We start from the raw sequence: 15,839 nt of genomic DNA, 5'->3' as shown, positions 1-15,839 counted from the left end.
TGCTGTAAAATAAGCACTTGGCGCTTAGTTTGCAGATGAGCTTGGGTTTCTACATGGCATGGATTGGGGGTTATTATTCATCTTGATATACTTTTTGTTGTTGTATTTTAGAAGCAGAGCTTTTAGAAGCCTAAGAAACAATATGTTTGCATAATGCCTGTAAAAAACACCAATAATTAAAATACTCTGCAGTATATTGTTAATCTGATATCAAAAATATCCCAAAGGAGAACAACACCATTAGCAAAAAATCATAGGATATGTCCTCAGAAAAAGGAGGCGACACAACACACCTATATTCCACAATGACATCCACAAAGTTTCCCATTTATCAAAGCCAAAATATTGTCATGAGCACAGCATGTCTGAATGAGATCCAAGATGGGTGGGTGAGTGGGAAAAAGCCAGATCCTTTTATTTCTTTTCCTCAAAAATTTATGAAAGGAAATAGTAATTTCATTTACAAAGGCTTTCTCTTTGGAAACATCTATTTTAAAAAGGGAAAAGGAGAAAACACCAACAGCCAATTCTAGCTACATATGATCTTGCCAAAGCCGTCTTTGTAATTATTACTCAAGAGAGATCTGGGCTGAGACTTGAGTTCCCCAGTGTTTATGTAATTAAGTGCGTAACAACATGAAAGAATTTGTTGTTTTTGCCACGGTCAGTTGTGGCCTGGGCTGAAAGCTGTGGCCAAACTATCCGCGTCAGGCCCTGTGACTTTGCTTTTCCATAAGTAATTCTGTATGGACTGCATGTGGTCTCCAAACAAAGGCATGGCTGATAGCACCCAGTGTCACTAAGCACAAGCCACCCCAAAAGCTCCTAGGCATGCATCTTGTACAGTTTGTTCCCACTGATGATTTCATCACAGGATTCATCAGTTTCAGCTGCTATGTAAAAACAGATACAGAAGAGATTAAATTTATTGACTTAACATGTTAATGCTGAATTCCTCTCTGTGAATCAGCAAAATAATATAAAGCAACTATACAAGACACTTGACCAAAGCCTTTAACCCCAAATAATTTGGAAGAAGGCTCAGATTTCTCTTTCAATATCTGTTTTTACCATGGAGGATAAGTGATTTTTGTCATACAGACTTGGAGACATCTCTGTTTATGATAACTTGTCAATGGGAAAGAAGAGAGCCAAATAAATTAGTCTTTCAGTCCCTGTGTATGAAAATGGGGATGGACATCTGGGCTGTGGGTTTTTAACCTAAATATCAGCTCAGCATCACGTACATTTAGGACTCTAGAAAATAAAGCCATCTATATCACTTGTGCATAACAGAAAACAGGGGACAACAGGAAAAACCTCCTTCGAATTTTATTTGAAGGTCTTATTTGATCTACAAGCAAAGATCTACTCCCTGACACGTGGCTGAGTGGAGTTTCATGCTACTGAGTCATTCCTCATCATCAGCAAAGCTCCATCCAGACTTGGTCACTGGGGCTGAAAAAAAGCTGACCCCAGCATAGGAGGCAAAACAGGGAGACCATCTTCTATCTCAACTCATACCAACATAGCACTTCACATCTTGATCACCATAGAGTAACAGCATAGGAGAGCCCAGCCTTGTTCATCTTCCTTGGTTTTCAGCCATGACTCAGCAGTTGGCAGCACGAGGCACCCCTGCTCTCCCGTCCCAAGGACATCACATATATGTTCACTTTAAATATAGGGAGGTGATCCACTCCTCTAGCACTGATGCTTAGCCAATTAGATTGGTCTGAGTGTCCTCAGCATTTAAGCAGATCACTGACAAAAATAGAAAATCAGAAGGACTTGGGAGCTATTTTGGTCTAGGCTTTGACTGTAAAAGGTATGGCTGATAATTGAGACCACTGGCTCCATTACAAATAAACACTCCATTTAGAGTAGATGGATGAACTGAATCAAATAGAAGAGCTTCTGTTTTTACATCTTGGTAAGTGTTTTGCTATGAGAAATACTCTTCACTGCCTTATCCCAATGTCCCTTACAAAGAAAGCAGTTATCCCCTACTGTCCCCAAATATCTCCTCTCTTTCATAGATATCCAACTACCACTGTACACAAATATTTTCAGATACTGTCTTTTGATTTGAAGCACCACTATCCATACATGAAAATGTAGCTCATATCTTACAGCAATATGAGAGGACTTCAGTTTCAAGTAGATAAGATTGCTGCACTAAACCATTCCTTGGAATGCAATATCCAGCCTCTGATCTCTGTGTGACCCAATATTTTCCTCCCACTATAGCATGTGAGAAATGTTAATGGTCTTTTTTTCCCAGCCAACACCTGTGAGAGGGAGGGAAGTATCATTATCTCAGTTCTATACAGGATCACCATTAGCAGAAACAAGCTAAGGTCAAGGTTATCTGAAACGTCTACAACCCAGCCAGAAATAGTTCTTCTGGGTCCTTCTGAAGGTTTGACCACACACTGAAAAAAGGTAGGAAAGCTGGTCAAAATTGCTCTTGGAAGCCAAGCTTCCTGATAGTAGAAAAGCACATAATTCAGCAAAAAGCATCACAAATGCCAGTGGACGAAGGCTGAAACAAAGCACTGAAATAGACTGTATTTTTCATAACTGTCAGGATAACTAATCTTACCATCATCTCCCAAAGACAGAGTGGAATCTTCGTCACTGTCAGTACTTCAGTCAAGAGTGGATGCCTTTTTCAAGCTCATTTGGAAGATAAGAGCTTGATGTGAAATGATATCTTATGGTCTGAATTATGTAGGAGGTTAGAGTGAAAGATCATCATAATCCCTTCTAGCTTTAAAGTCTATGACAGATTAGTGTCTTTTATATGGATGGTTCTTGCTCTCAGCAGATGCTGAATTATTTCAGCATTTAAGTGTTTTGCTTCTGGTTCTGATAGGATTCACTGTTCCTACCATGCTGCCTTCCAGCTCTCTACCCTTCAACCTTCTCTGCTTTCAACGTCTTCGTTGGTAACCTGGTAAGGGTTGACACGAGCTTTTTTTCCAGTCACCATTTTGTTCTAACAAACACTGAATCCAAAAATGGACTAACAATAAGACAGTGGCAGAATATCAGTTTACAACCCCTTCCTTAAGACAGGTGTGTCAACTGAACACATGGAGGAAATGCTTGAAAAGCACTTCCTGTGTTGTTTTGCTCACTTTGCTCCAGTATGCCAAGGGTATTCAAGAATACACGTCTTGGCAATTTTGAAACTATATCTGGAGTGCCAAGATATAGTAGATGATACCTCCTGACACATCACCTTGGACTATCCTTGAGGAGAATCTTACTACTAGAGTCCAGCCTGACTATAAAATTAAGGAATAATTCATGTTGAGCTATTATTCATATGGGAGCTATTAGTAATAGGTGAACGGTTGGACTGGATGATCTTTTAGGTCTTTTCCAACTTTGGTGATTCTATGATTATATGTTGGAAGGGGCTTCTGGAGACCCCTACTCTAACCTCTGCTCAGAACAGAGGACTCAACTTCAAAGCAGTCTACTCCAGTTGTCAATATTGTCAAGGATGGAGAGTCAAGCCAACTGCGTGAAGAAGAGCAATAAGTAATGGAATCAAATTCTTCTTGGCAGTGGTGAAAAGTCAAATGAAGAACAGTAATGAAGGGTAGAAGAAGAGACTGCTAGATTGCACTCATATATAACATATATAATAAGCTTCTAGAAAGTCTCCTGAGAATTCATGCTGAATTTCTTCTGTTTAGTACCACAGTGATCTGGAAAAGGGATGAGCAATGAAATGATCAAGTGATCGGCTGCTGTAAGTTCTCCGGGATTTTCAGATCTAAGTCTGAATATGAGTAACTGTGACAGGACGCTGAGTGACCAGGCAATGAAACCACTGGTAAAATGCAGTGTCAATAAGCACAGGTTAATCTATGTGGGAGAAATCATATTAGCCATCCATAGAAAGGAAAAGGACTAGAGTCATTGAGAGTAATCATCTAACAATTCCACCTCAGTTGCTTTGAAATTGACAGGAATAACCAGAGCTGGGCAAAGAAAACAAAAAGAAGATTGGAAATTTTAAACAGCCCTAGTCAGTTTTCTCAATAAGGAGATAGCAAAAGGCTTGAAAGGGCATCCAGCTGTCGAGTAACTGAATCAGCTCTTCAGCTTGAAAAAAAAGCTAAGAGAGGGATGGGTCCCTGCTTGCCATGGCTCCAGAAATATATTCTTCTATCTGTAGATTTAATTTCCTCCAGATCTGGCTGAGGTTCTTTGCAAAAAGCATGACTGTTCACAACTCATAGCAATGTACCCAGATGTCACCCATAACAAGTGGAGAGGAGAGGGCAATTAGTAGCCTAAGTTCGTTTAGGTATTTCATTCTGAAATGGTCAAATTACATACAAGTGACAAGATCTTCCAGAAACCCACCATTTTAGTCTGCAAATGTAGACTGAGAAGAAAGCCAGAGACAGACCTCTGACTCACAGGTGTTCAAGTGTGATAAGAATAAACAAGAAATGGTTCAAAATGAGCTGCAACTTTCACACCCACCAGGCCCATAATGGGACAGTAACAACCATGTATTCTTTGAGCAGCATCAGGAACAGCAGGGATTCTGGTTTAGTGCTGTTACTACTTGCTTATTAATAGTATCAGTGGGTGGAAACTCATTTCCAGTTTTCTATGGGAACAAATCATTCGAGAAGCCTCCAGTTTCTCCTAAAATATCAGCATCAGGGGGACGTGACAGGTTCGATAGCTTGGAGAACAAATTCTGGGCCCTGAGAACAGCAGACAGCAAACTGTATTGCATGTGTCATGCTGGGTGTGGTGCACAAAATCTATCTCACCTGTTACTGTCCTCAGGTAATGAATCCAATGAGGTAAAAGCAGCCCAATTCTCTGACCTAGAAGAGATTCCTCCAGTCTTTGACCACACATGGCTGTAAAGAATAACTGAATCATTTAGGTTGGATAAGATCACCGAGGCAATCTACTCCAACCATCAACCCATCCTCACCATGGCCACCAACCACACCATTCAATGCCATATTTATGTGTGTCATGGTTTGAAACTTTCTTGAGAGACTTTCACACAAGCTGCTAAATGCACTATAAGAGTTACAATGCAGAACATGGAAAACTAGGATGTCAAAATGGCCTATTTAGTAGTTCCTACTACACATACTCAAGCTCAGCTTTCCAGACACCACATACAGACCATAGACCTTCACCATAGAGATCTTTGATGGGCATAATCTAAATGGATGGATCCTGGCATAATCAGTGTTTAAGTTACAAATTGGTACTTCTTAGCAGAAGTAGGTTGATTTTCAGAGTTCTAGAACACTGTTATTCACAATGATGAATCCAAGCAAGCTCTGCAATCATACTAAAAACTTTCAGCTTTTAACTTTCAGTTGTACCTGATGGATTTCAAGAAACAAAACTCCATCACACAAAGCTTTGCAAACAGAGAGTGACAGGAAAATTGGCCAGCACCCAAACCCATCCTGACATGGGAAACTGGCACAGCTGTTTCTGAAAACACCTACAGTTCACCCATGCACAGAGCAGCTTTACAAGTCAGTCATTAACCACTTCACACCCACTGAGGAGCACACAGGCTATAACAACTTTGTCATGAGGCTCTTGAGCTGAGCTGAGTGCCTTGTAGGCATGTAACAAATCTAAATCCTCACGCACCTCTGTTAGGGTCATGGCGAGGTGTGGGAGGAAGGAGGTTTCCATACTGTTTTCACTGGTATTTTAGCTGCCAAGAAGGAATGAGGAATCTCTGCTGGTGCATCCCCACATGCCAAAGATAAGTTACAAGAAGTCAGCTGAGGCATTACAGTACCTGAAAATAGCCACTAGAAGCTGCATTGCACAGTAATGCTCGCTGGCAGCAGCTCACCGCATGATATGAGTCACAAAAGTTCCTTCTCTACCTGGAAAGGATTCAACTCCCCATGCTGCAGGAAGGTAACTTAAACAGGGGGACACTGATGGTATTGTGTCCAGGCTTGTCCTATTGAGGACAACCCAACAGACAGTCACAAAAGCAAAACTCGTGGAGCTAAAAAGAAGTGGAGAAAAATGAGTCTCAGTAATGTGGGAATTCAGCAGAGACCTGACTCCTACTTCTTGCTCCAGATGGGTGTCCTTATCACTAGGCCATGCCTCCTGTTAAATCTTGAAGTGCAAGGAATGAACTATGCAGAAGAGAACTAACTCTTTCATTCTGAAGAGATCTGCTCTGAGAGAGCAGCTTCCTGCCATAGAGCCCATCACCCTCCAGAGCAGGACAAGTCTCAATAACAGCAGGGACTATTTCCCAATCACCTTCAGGCACTTGAAGAAGCTACTAGCAGGCACAGGGGACTGCAGAAACAAAACAAAGCAACAACCAGAGAGGACAATTGGAAAGCAATTGTCCCCTCCCTTCATTGCAGTGACATTACAGAAGGAAATCAAATAACAAGTGGTCACAGGGCTGAGATAACACCCTACACACTGTCTGATGCCCCAGTAAGGAAGGCTTCTTCCCCTCTTCTGAGATGGAAAGTGTGGAGAAGAGAACACAACCCAGGCAAAGAGCCCAAGGTCCTTGTCACTTGGTAGCATCTCTAGGACCTCCTTTCCAGCATGCAGCCTTCTTCAAGCACAGCGGCTACAGGCTGGGCGCAGGCCCAGTAGGTGGCATTTCCACAGCTGCAGGCAGGATGAGGCCATGACTGCCCCACTGAGGACTGCCACCCTCTTGAAGGACAGTTTTACTTCCATCTGGCAGCTGTCCGTGCAACAAATCAAACAAGGCATTGTTAGCCTTAAGACAAAAGAGGAGGGGAAGAACAAAAGACAGAGCAGAACTGATTGGTGTCTTGTCATCCTCCCCATAGTGTTCTTTCCTGTTTATGAGAAGTTTGCTGAGGGCTACAAATGAATCTCAGGTCCAACCTCTTCTCCAGACAGCCTTGAGCACCAAGGGGAGGAAATGAATCTGGGTTTGGTAACACCAGGCCTGACTTTGCTTGCACATCCTGCCACAAACATCAAACATGCTGCTGAAGAATCACAGGAAGACACGAGCTCTGTCCCTTAGGAGCTCTGCTACAAGACTCTGAGTCTGGCAAGAGGGAGAGACTACATATTGACCAAAACATTCAGCCATGGTGTGTCTCTATTTTCTCCTCCAATGACCAAAAATGACCAGCTAAAATGTGCTCATTGCCATGCCCTGGAAATGATCTTCCAAGGTGTAAATGTGAACATACAACTTCCCCGTGGCACAATAAGGAGAACATCTGTGAGCATTAGTGGTGTTCAGTTGACCAACAAGATAATGTTTTCCTCCTGGTTGCCCTACAAATGCAGGCTGTGATCTGAAATCCCCTGTGTGGGCACCTGGTATGTGTTTGGTGCCATTTCAGCTGTAGCTGTGACCTATGCAGGCCGTAGTCCTCCAGTACCCTGCTCCATCTATTAGTGAACACCATGACTGATGGAACAGAAAGGAGAAAGCTCAGCTTTTTAGTTACTGACATTCCTCCAAGGTTGGCAGTAAATGGCCCACAGCAAACAGAGTGCACCACAAAGACAGTAAGGCAGGAGAGGGCTGGAGGATTTTGCAAGTCAGTGGTGATTTGTGCAGAGATGGCTCCAGGTTTGCACATAAGCCAAACACAAGTAGCCTTGTTGGACACATGCAGGATGTTATACAAGCTAAGATGAGGAAACGGAAGAGAAGGAATTGGGGGCTGCATACACAAAGAATCTTGCAAAGGGTAGGACCACATGCTAGCTTGCACCCCTGGTACAGGCTTGTCCCTCAGAAAGGGATAGTCACAGTTCTATCTCATGAAAGATGACTTTTCCCTTTGCTGCTTTTCAGGCTGTTTAAATTAATCTCTTCCCAGCCGCCAGGGGAGTCCAGGGGTTGTTGCTGTTCATGTTTCTCAAGATCATCCATGCTTGGGTCCCACTCTGGCGACTGCAGCAGCCTCCAGATCAGCCACGTGTGGAGTGCTCTTCATCCCAGTGTTAGGCTGTCAGCCACAGAAGGGCTGTTTTCCATAGCAAAGCTCATACACGTCCCCTAAGGGCAATCTGTACCAAAGGACATGCTTGAGCAGGGGTGACACGTCCCACACGGTCAGTGGCCTATACCCCTGCCAGTGCACTGCAGGTGGCCACAACAACTGCAGGCTGTCCTGAAATTGGAGCCTTTTTGACTTGTTAGATAACATAGATGGTCCATTAGTTTGGCAGGCCGACAGGCCCTGTTGCCAAAAATCCCATCTTTACTCAAAAGGGACACTGTTAACGGTAACTCAAGAGGATGCAACAGAAGAAAATAAACAACAGTTGAGGCAGTTGGTGTAATTGGCCCGCAGACAAAAATAAATGTGTGCCAGCTTGTGAATACGGCTGCTGGGCATGATTCAGTGCATAAATCATGTGGCATGGAGTACAGGGCAGGCAGGAATAATATTAAGTAAATGACAAAGGCCAGGCTGCCTCTTGGAGAATATTGCAGCCCCAGCCGCCTGGCTTTTCCCTTTTAGGCCTGTTTCACTCACATGTGTCTCCTGATGTCACCAATGTGTGGGTTTCCCAGCCAGCCATAATATATTTCAGCTCCTGGGTCACAAACACCAAAACCCCCCCAAAACCCAAGAAGAATTAAATAAAAAAAGAAAGAAAGAAAAGAAAATGTCCGCCGAAAATCCCAACCATTTCAAGTGCTCTTTGAGTGCCATACATGAATAACAAAGAGGCGCCTGCCATTTATTCCTTTGCGGATCACTTTTAAGATCAGCTTTTGTTCTGTGCTTTTTAGAGCAGCTCAAGTCCAATGGGCAAAAATTCCATTCCCAGGAGCACACAAGAAAGAACCCAGAGCCCTGGGCTGCACATTTCACCTTTACTATTTCATTCTATGCTACAAATGTTCAGCGTGGTCTTAAAACGCCGAGCCAGCGTCTGCCTTTGTGCAGTCAGCCCAACAGCTTGGAAACTGGGACTCTGCAAGGAGAAAAGTAGGATGAAGGCTATAGTTGATGTGAAAAAGGCAGACCTCAGCCAGGCCAGATGGGACCCTACTGAATATGAACATAACCCGTGCTTTGCAGATGCTGCCTCTGGACCTTATAAGCATCAGAGGAGAAAATCTCCTTTTCCTATCCTGACCTGGATACGCATAAAACAATTCAGACACCTACTCATTTCCCAGTTTAGCTGCAAACCATACGCTCTCATCACTGCTAAGCACACCAACCTACCTTTGCAGGACAGCTCCAGTTCTTGCTCACACAAAGGTGGTTTCAAAGGCAGAGGAGCCCCAACGCTCTGATTCTCTCCCACCTTCACAAGGACGTTCTGACTCGATGCCAGCTCACACCCATCCTTCACAGAGAGCCAAGGGTCTCCTTCCTACAGAAAGAGCACAGAAACATCAACAAGCTGTCAGCAAGATCTGGTTTTCATGCCTCTTTTTTTTTTTTTTTTTGCTCTGGAATGGGTGAGCTGTTTGTTTCCCTCACAAATCCTGATTTGTATCACTCTATGTTTGTCAAAAAACAGGCAGCTAAGTCACGTTGCGAAGCAGCGAGGTCACTATAAACTCTGCAGAAGATCTTATCGCCGCAGCCCTAAAACTTCCCCCATCATCTTTGCTTTGACTGCCTTGTTTTCCTGAGCCATATGGAATGATGCTCTCTCTGCTTCTCAGCAGAATCAAGACGTGAGAATTCTCAAGGGCTGTGTCTCAGATAAAAAAGACACCAGAGCTTACTCTAAGAGTTGGAATTTTTCCTTTCTTCCGATGACAAAAGAAATATTGGGGCCAGATTTTCAAGGATTAGTTCAAATCTCATTTAGGCACAGCAAATAAATGGCGCATTTTTCCCCCCCAGAACTTAAAAGCAGAGTGCTGAGCTCTTTGAAAAAATCAGGTCATGAAAGTCACAAGGGGAGATGCCAAAGGCAGAGCCCTCCTACCAAACCTTGCTCCAAACAACTTCCCCTGCATACAGCATTACTCCTTTGTGAAGAATCCAGTAGAGCCTGGGCAACATCACACTGTCATCTTGAGACAGCTGGAGGAGGTAGGGCCCTCTGACGATAGTGTTGTTGGGTATAGCTGGTGTATTTTAGCAAACACATTTCCAAGCTGTGATGGGATGTACAGATTCACTGAAACTAAGGCCAAGACGATTCACAGTAGTCATCTACCATGATATCTCATAGCCAATTACAGACATCATTTCCTTGTTCAAATATGACAAACGCATCCACAGCATGAACATATCTCTTAGGCATAAGGCAGTTCAGTGTAAGGTTAACTAACTATTCATGAATTGTCTTTCTTTCCTATTTGAAACCATGCTGTTCATTCGAGAAAGCTGCTTGTGACCATGTGTGGTCATAATTCAATTCATCCCAAGACCTCCAACTGCCTTGTAAATATCAATTAATGATTCACATGCCGGAGACATGGATAAATATCAACTACCCTATTTAATGGACAGGTCAACTGTTGCATGATGAAGGTTGATTTCATTCAGAAACTGAAACCAAAAGGTCATACAGTCATTTTCTGTTTTAAGTGCTATGTCCCATTCCCTGTCTTGCATAATGCTACTTCATGTTATGCAACATTTTTTTCCCAGTATTTAGCATATTGCTATCTTAAGTTCTGCTGGCTTCTCTGACTGTTTATTCTGCAGCCATAGATAAGTACTCTGCTTCTTTATCAGAGATCTCCCTTACACACAGGCTCATGTTTTGAGGCCTCCAAAAGCTCACATTCCTACAGAACAGCATTAATACACAGGTACCAGTAGGGATCAGACCTCGAGACAGCATCACTTGGACAAGCTGTGAACCAGACACAGACTGATAGTGATTGACCAGACACACCTGAAGACCCGCATCAAGCCTAGGTGGCTGGCATGACTGTTCAGGTAACAGCTGGCAAACCTAAGCCATCACTTGAGGTCCATTTTCAGTATTTGACACACAACATCCTCTTTTGTTTGGAGAAGCATCATTGATTTTTAACTCATATTATCCTGGGGCAGGGAGTGTGTTAAATCACACCTCACACAGTGTGAAAGAAACGGTGTGATCTCAGGACAGACTGTCACTGGAGTGTGACACAATGGCTGTGGCACATATCTCAGCTACAAGAGAATTTCTGCTCTTATTTTGTGGACTTTCTGCTGCTGCCACATGTAGTTCCAGATTTCTTATCTCCATGTTCATCTTCTGTTTGCTTTTCTCTTTTTGTCCAAACCTATGGTAGAGCTGTGCTTGGGATGACAACACTGACTTTAAAAGGCTGGGCAGATAGGCACCAGGAAATGTATTTCTCTAATGGATAAAAATTAAATACCAAGATATTAACATCAAGCATAACGTGCAGTTTTTTTTTCTAGTGAGTTCTTTCCCTTCCTTTTTTTTTTCTCTTCTTTTGTGAAACAATGGAGCTATTCTTGTCACAGCTACAACGTAGTAGTGGTGCTCCAGGCTGTCCCTTGGCTCTCCTCACTCTGCTCCAATGTCCTGGGGAAAAGAAGCAGCTTTGACAAGACTGAGACAAAACATATGACCCAGGAAGACCACCGCAGGAGCAGCCAGAAGCAAGTTTTGGCACCAGCGCAGGGAGAGCAATGGTTGGCCACAGTTCAACCATCCACCTGCTTGTCTTACTCCTTTTGGATATGGGACAGCCCTCACGTTGCCTATGTGTCCACAATGCACAAGCACGAGCTGGCCTTTCAAATAGCAAGACAAGATACCAAGCAATCTTTAAAAACACATAATCTTAGCATCTGTTGTGAAAGCACCATGTTCATGATAGCAATACCTGCATTTTGACCCCTATCTATCAGTCCAACAGCCATGCTGCTGCTTGTTGCTCAAACAATATCTTTAGGGCAGCTTACCTGGAGCTTCAAACTGGTTCCCTTCCCCGTGTCTGTCTCAGGGCTCCTTTCTAACCCAGTGATGATGGAGGACTTGACCTAGGAAAAACCACATTTCAGTTTCACAGAGTCACAGAATCGCAGGGGTTGGAAGGGACCTCAAGAGATCATTGAGTCCAACATCCTTGCTAAAGCAGGTAGGTCGCACAGGTAGGCATCCATCCAGTATCTCCACAGAATGGGACTCTACAACCTCTCTGGGCAACCTGTTCCAGTCACTCTTACTATAAAGAAGTTCTACCTCCCTTTAGATATTTATAAATGTTTATCAGATCCCCTCTTCGTTCTCTTTTCCCCAGGCTGAACAAACTCAGGTTACTCGGTCTTTACTCACATGGGAGATGCATCCAGGAACCACTTTGGATTAGAGGGGTAAAGAGTAAACCTCACTTTCCAAAGAATCAGAATATCCTGAGTTGGAAGTGACCCACAATGATCATTGAGTCCAACTCCCGGCTCCATACAGGACCACTCAAAATCCAAACCCTACGACAGAGATCACCATCCAAACACTTCTTGAACTTCGGTATGCTTGGTGCTGTGACCAATGCCCTTGGGAGCCCGTTCCAGGCCTGCCTCCAGGTCTGAAGTTAAAATGCATCTTCCAGGTTCTCAAAACTTCTTACTTTTAGGCAGGCTCTTTAGCTTTCTTTCTCTTTTTGCAGCACAGAAGGGGAAATGCTGGCCTTGCTGATTGAGAACTTTGTTTCATGGAGTGAAAATCAGCAGTACAGGGACAGAATAGAAGCTTGAGAAAGAACCATGCTCAAACGAATGCCCTATTGTGAAATAAGTTTTTCTTTCAGTGACGAATCAACATAATAATCCATCTGTAACGTTAGATGCATCTGTCTGTATTACAGTGAGGGACCATCTGCCCATCTGCATATAAGTTCAAAACACTGCTGGGATGACGACGATGGTCTCTTAACGAAAGGCATTCAGCAATTAGTACTTAAGTAAAATAATACCCATGTGCTTCTGAGCCCTCATTTGTCCTTCTAACGCAACAAGTGTCGGTAACTTCTTGTTTGTTTGTTTTGATTCCAGCAATTTCTTTTGAGAGCAGGTGGGCAGGAGTAAGCAAGTTCCGATTGCTGTGACAGCAGGAAACAAGCAGAGCTGTTATTGACATATGTCCAGTGTGAGCCTGCATGGCTGCTAACTAAGGGGGTAAAACCGCTCATCACTTCCAAAATACCCACCTGCTCGGGGGCCATGCTGCAGCAAAGCCATTCACTGCGTGGTTCCATCTGTCCCACAAACAGGCTGTGGTTTTGCTGAGAGCTGAATCGTTTTGCCTCTGTTTACTTCCCTCTCTCTTCCTCTCTCTCCTCTCCCCCCTCTTCTAATTGGAGCTTGCTTGAAAGGTGCAGACACCCACAAAAACAATGCAGCACAATGGGGCCGTTAAAAGGCTTCAACTGAAATCCATGGCAAGCTCTGTTGCAGGCTCCATTAGTGACTTCAAGGCACAGCCCTAATGGTTAGAGGTGGAGCAAGGGGCTCCAACGCTGACCCTGGGGTGGGAATTGAACCTCAGAGCAAAGCATAAGCTGTGGAAACTGTGTGCATTGCATGGTACCCAGACAGCAATTAACAGGAAACACATCATCTTGGAGGAGGTCTTCCATTGCCATCCACAGCCCAGAACCATTCTGGAAGTCCTGTCATTGGAAAAATGGATATTCCTATCCCATGTGCAATAAAATGATGGCCAGGAGACTGGATTACTCCCAGACTGGGAAGTACAGACTGCTGCATGGAGGGTCATCATTGATTTCCTTCATCTAGTTGCTTAATTTCATTAGGAAAATACCAGATTTCTTCTCTAATGAGACCCCCCATTTTACTATCAAAGGTGAGGGAAAAAAAGAAAGAACTAATTGAGAAGATGTGAAAGATGCATCCAGTTAAGTGTCTATGATGGGAAGGAGATGGAGGAATACACTGCACACCTGCCAATACATCCCACCAGTTCTACTGCTGCCAAATGGGGTAAATTCCTTCACAGGTTACACAGCTCAAACTTGTCACAACGTCTTAAAGAACAGTTCTCTTTTCATTCACGTTTATCCATGATCTGCTGTTTTCTTTTGCCACTGGAAATCCATCCAGCAACCTGCCCATCTAATACCACTCCCTCCCGAACAAGCATCTCACCACCACAAGTACACCTCCCATGAACCCACACCTCTTTTCTCTGTTCTCCACCTCTCCAAACCGCACAAATAAAGATCTGAGCTCCACAATTAATACACGTGCTCACAGTTCAAGGTCTACAAGATTTCAACACCCCAGCTCCAGGAACAGCTTCAGGAATGGTCTTCAACTGGATGCGTTGCCAGTCATACTCCTCCTACAAACACCTCGAGGAAAGGCTGTTTTTTGCCATTGGCTCCAAAGTGCCAAAGGACACCAGCAGCTGTCTGGGGAGGATAAGAAACTCAACGGGTGTCCCAGCAGTGTTAGGCAGGGAGCCAGCGAGCAGCAGCTCCAGGGCCCACAGGCACAGCCAAGGGATGAGCAGCGCTATCAAAGAGCTGCAGGTGCTGCTCTTACCCATCTTCCCTTACAGCACATCATGCTCCCTCCTGGCCCTTCGTTTTATCACGGTCACTCCTGCTGCTGCCCTACCTCTCTCTCTGCACAGTCGAGGAAGCTATGGGAACAGGTGTGAAGACTTTGTAAGAAGTCTATGGGGCATCTCAAGGAGGTGGAGTCACCATCCCAGAGGCGTTCAAGAGTGGATGTCACACTGAACAGCACAGTCTAGAGTAGTCAGAGGCATAGGTTGATGGCTGGACTAGAAGATCCTATTGGCGCTTCCAACCTTAATGATTCTATGACTCTGTGAAAAGCCTTCAAATTGAATGCTCTGCCTCGATGGCCCTGAGCAGCTCATCAAGCAGCCTGGCTAACGAGCCAGCCCCAGTTACAAAGCCCAGCTCACTGCTTGGCTGGGGGCCCAGCTGCCCTGCTGTAGCCCCCCTCCTTGCATAAGCATCCATGGGGAGAGCAGGGCAGCCCAACAGCTGGCCAGTTACAAAATGGATTAAGAAACCTTTTGTCCCCAGGCTTGCTCCACTTGCATATTCAAGCTTTTCCTTAGCCCTGGTGCCTCCTTTGCTTGAGAGCTGTACTTCAGGCTCCAGTAATGCAATGTCAAAGCTGCAAAAGACTGGGTAGAAAAGCTGTATCAGGGAAGAACTTTTTTGAGTGAGAGGAGTTAACCTGAATGTGCAAAACTGAGGTTTGATGCCATGACGGCAACTGACTTCGGAATAGATGTAGGTCTGGAAGCTGGAATACATGAAAACACAGCATCAGATAAATCAGTCCAGAAAAAACAAACATGTAAAGAGTGGCTCCTTTCCTGACTGAGAGGTGCCAGGGTCACTGCCACCGCTTTAATAGCTCCCACTGTGCAGTAAAGGCATGAGCCTGAAGGAGTTCAAGATCTAGGTAGGGCTGTGCATGCACAAACAAGTCTTGTATCCCCAGACCTTTCCTGCTTATGGATTAAAATCACATTATTTTCTCAAGTTTTTGGAAACTCTCTTTGGCAAATAGGATACAAAGACTCACAGCAGTTCCCAATAGCACTAAGGTGAACTGATAGAAATGCTTTCCTTTAGAAGGAATATCACAGATGTATATGTTTCAGACAAAAATACATGCAGAGCAGGACAACTTGCATTTGCTCCAGTTCTGACACCGTGCCATAAACTCTCTGGTTTAAAAGATGATGTGTATTGAATTTCCTTTTTCCTATTGAAATTCATTTCTGAGATTTCCATGTTGTTTAACAACACTGCACTGCAATATTGTTAAAAATGAATGCTAAAAGGAGATGAAAATTGTGAAGTCTGAATTAGCAAATAGCAGCTG

At 44.0% G+C, this 15,839-nt stretch overlaps 1 protein-coding gene and 1 long non-coding RNA gene across 44 annotated transcripts in view; one reads left to right on the top strand and one right to left on the bottom strand.

The window, feature by feature from the left end:
- LOC107313850 (uncharacterized) overlaps window positions 1-15,595 on the bottom strand; it is a 118,186-nt gene extending 102,591 nt beyond the window's left edge. For 35 of the 40 annotated variants that reach the window (XR_014946039.1, XR_014946038.1, XR_014946036.1 and 32 more), the window contains exons 1-4: window positions 14,143-15,595; window positions 13,154-13,468; window positions 11,910-11,987; window positions 9,243-9,393 (exon numbers count right to left, since the gene is read on the bottom strand). Coding sequence is in view for 25 of the 40 variants with exons in the window: in XM_085547466.1 (XP_085403592.1) it covers window positions 9,243-9,393; window positions 11,910-11,987; window positions 13,154-13,201 (277 nt within the window). In the remaining 15 variants the exon portion in view is untranslated. The other 5 variants (XM_085547465.1, XM_085547486.1, XM_085547488.1 and 2 more) reach the window with 5 other exon arrangements.
- On the top strand, window positions 10,582-12,933 carry LOC146761159 (uncharacterized). Of its 4 annotated transcripts, none has more exons than XR_014946046.1 (4): window positions 10,582-10,925; window positions 11,951-12,098; window positions 12,248-12,530; window positions 12,614-12,933. It is a non-coding gene; the product is annotated as an uncharacterized LOC146761159 (long non-coding RNA). The 4 variants fall into 4 exon arrangements; XR_014946045.1 differs by having other exon boundaries at window positions 10,593-10,925; window positions 11,951-12,085; window positions 12,248-12,474; XR_014946044.1 differs by having other exon boundaries at window positions 10,594-10,925; window positions 11,951-12,085; window positions 12,619-12,933.
- Window positions 15,596-15,839: the final 244 nt, after the last annotated feature.

The sequence above is a fragment of the Coturnix japonica genome, chromosome 4 (genome assembly GCF_054131305.1).
Source record: "Coturnix japonica strain WE chromosome 4, WE-NBRP24, whole genome shotgun sequence".
In the NCBI taxonomy this organism is placed as follows: domain Eukaryota; kingdom Metazoa; phylum Chordata; class Aves; order Galliformes; family Phasianidae; genus Coturnix; species Coturnix japonica.
Note: the sequence above shows the minus strand (reverse complement) of the source record. Positions and strands in the feature narration are given on the sequence as shown.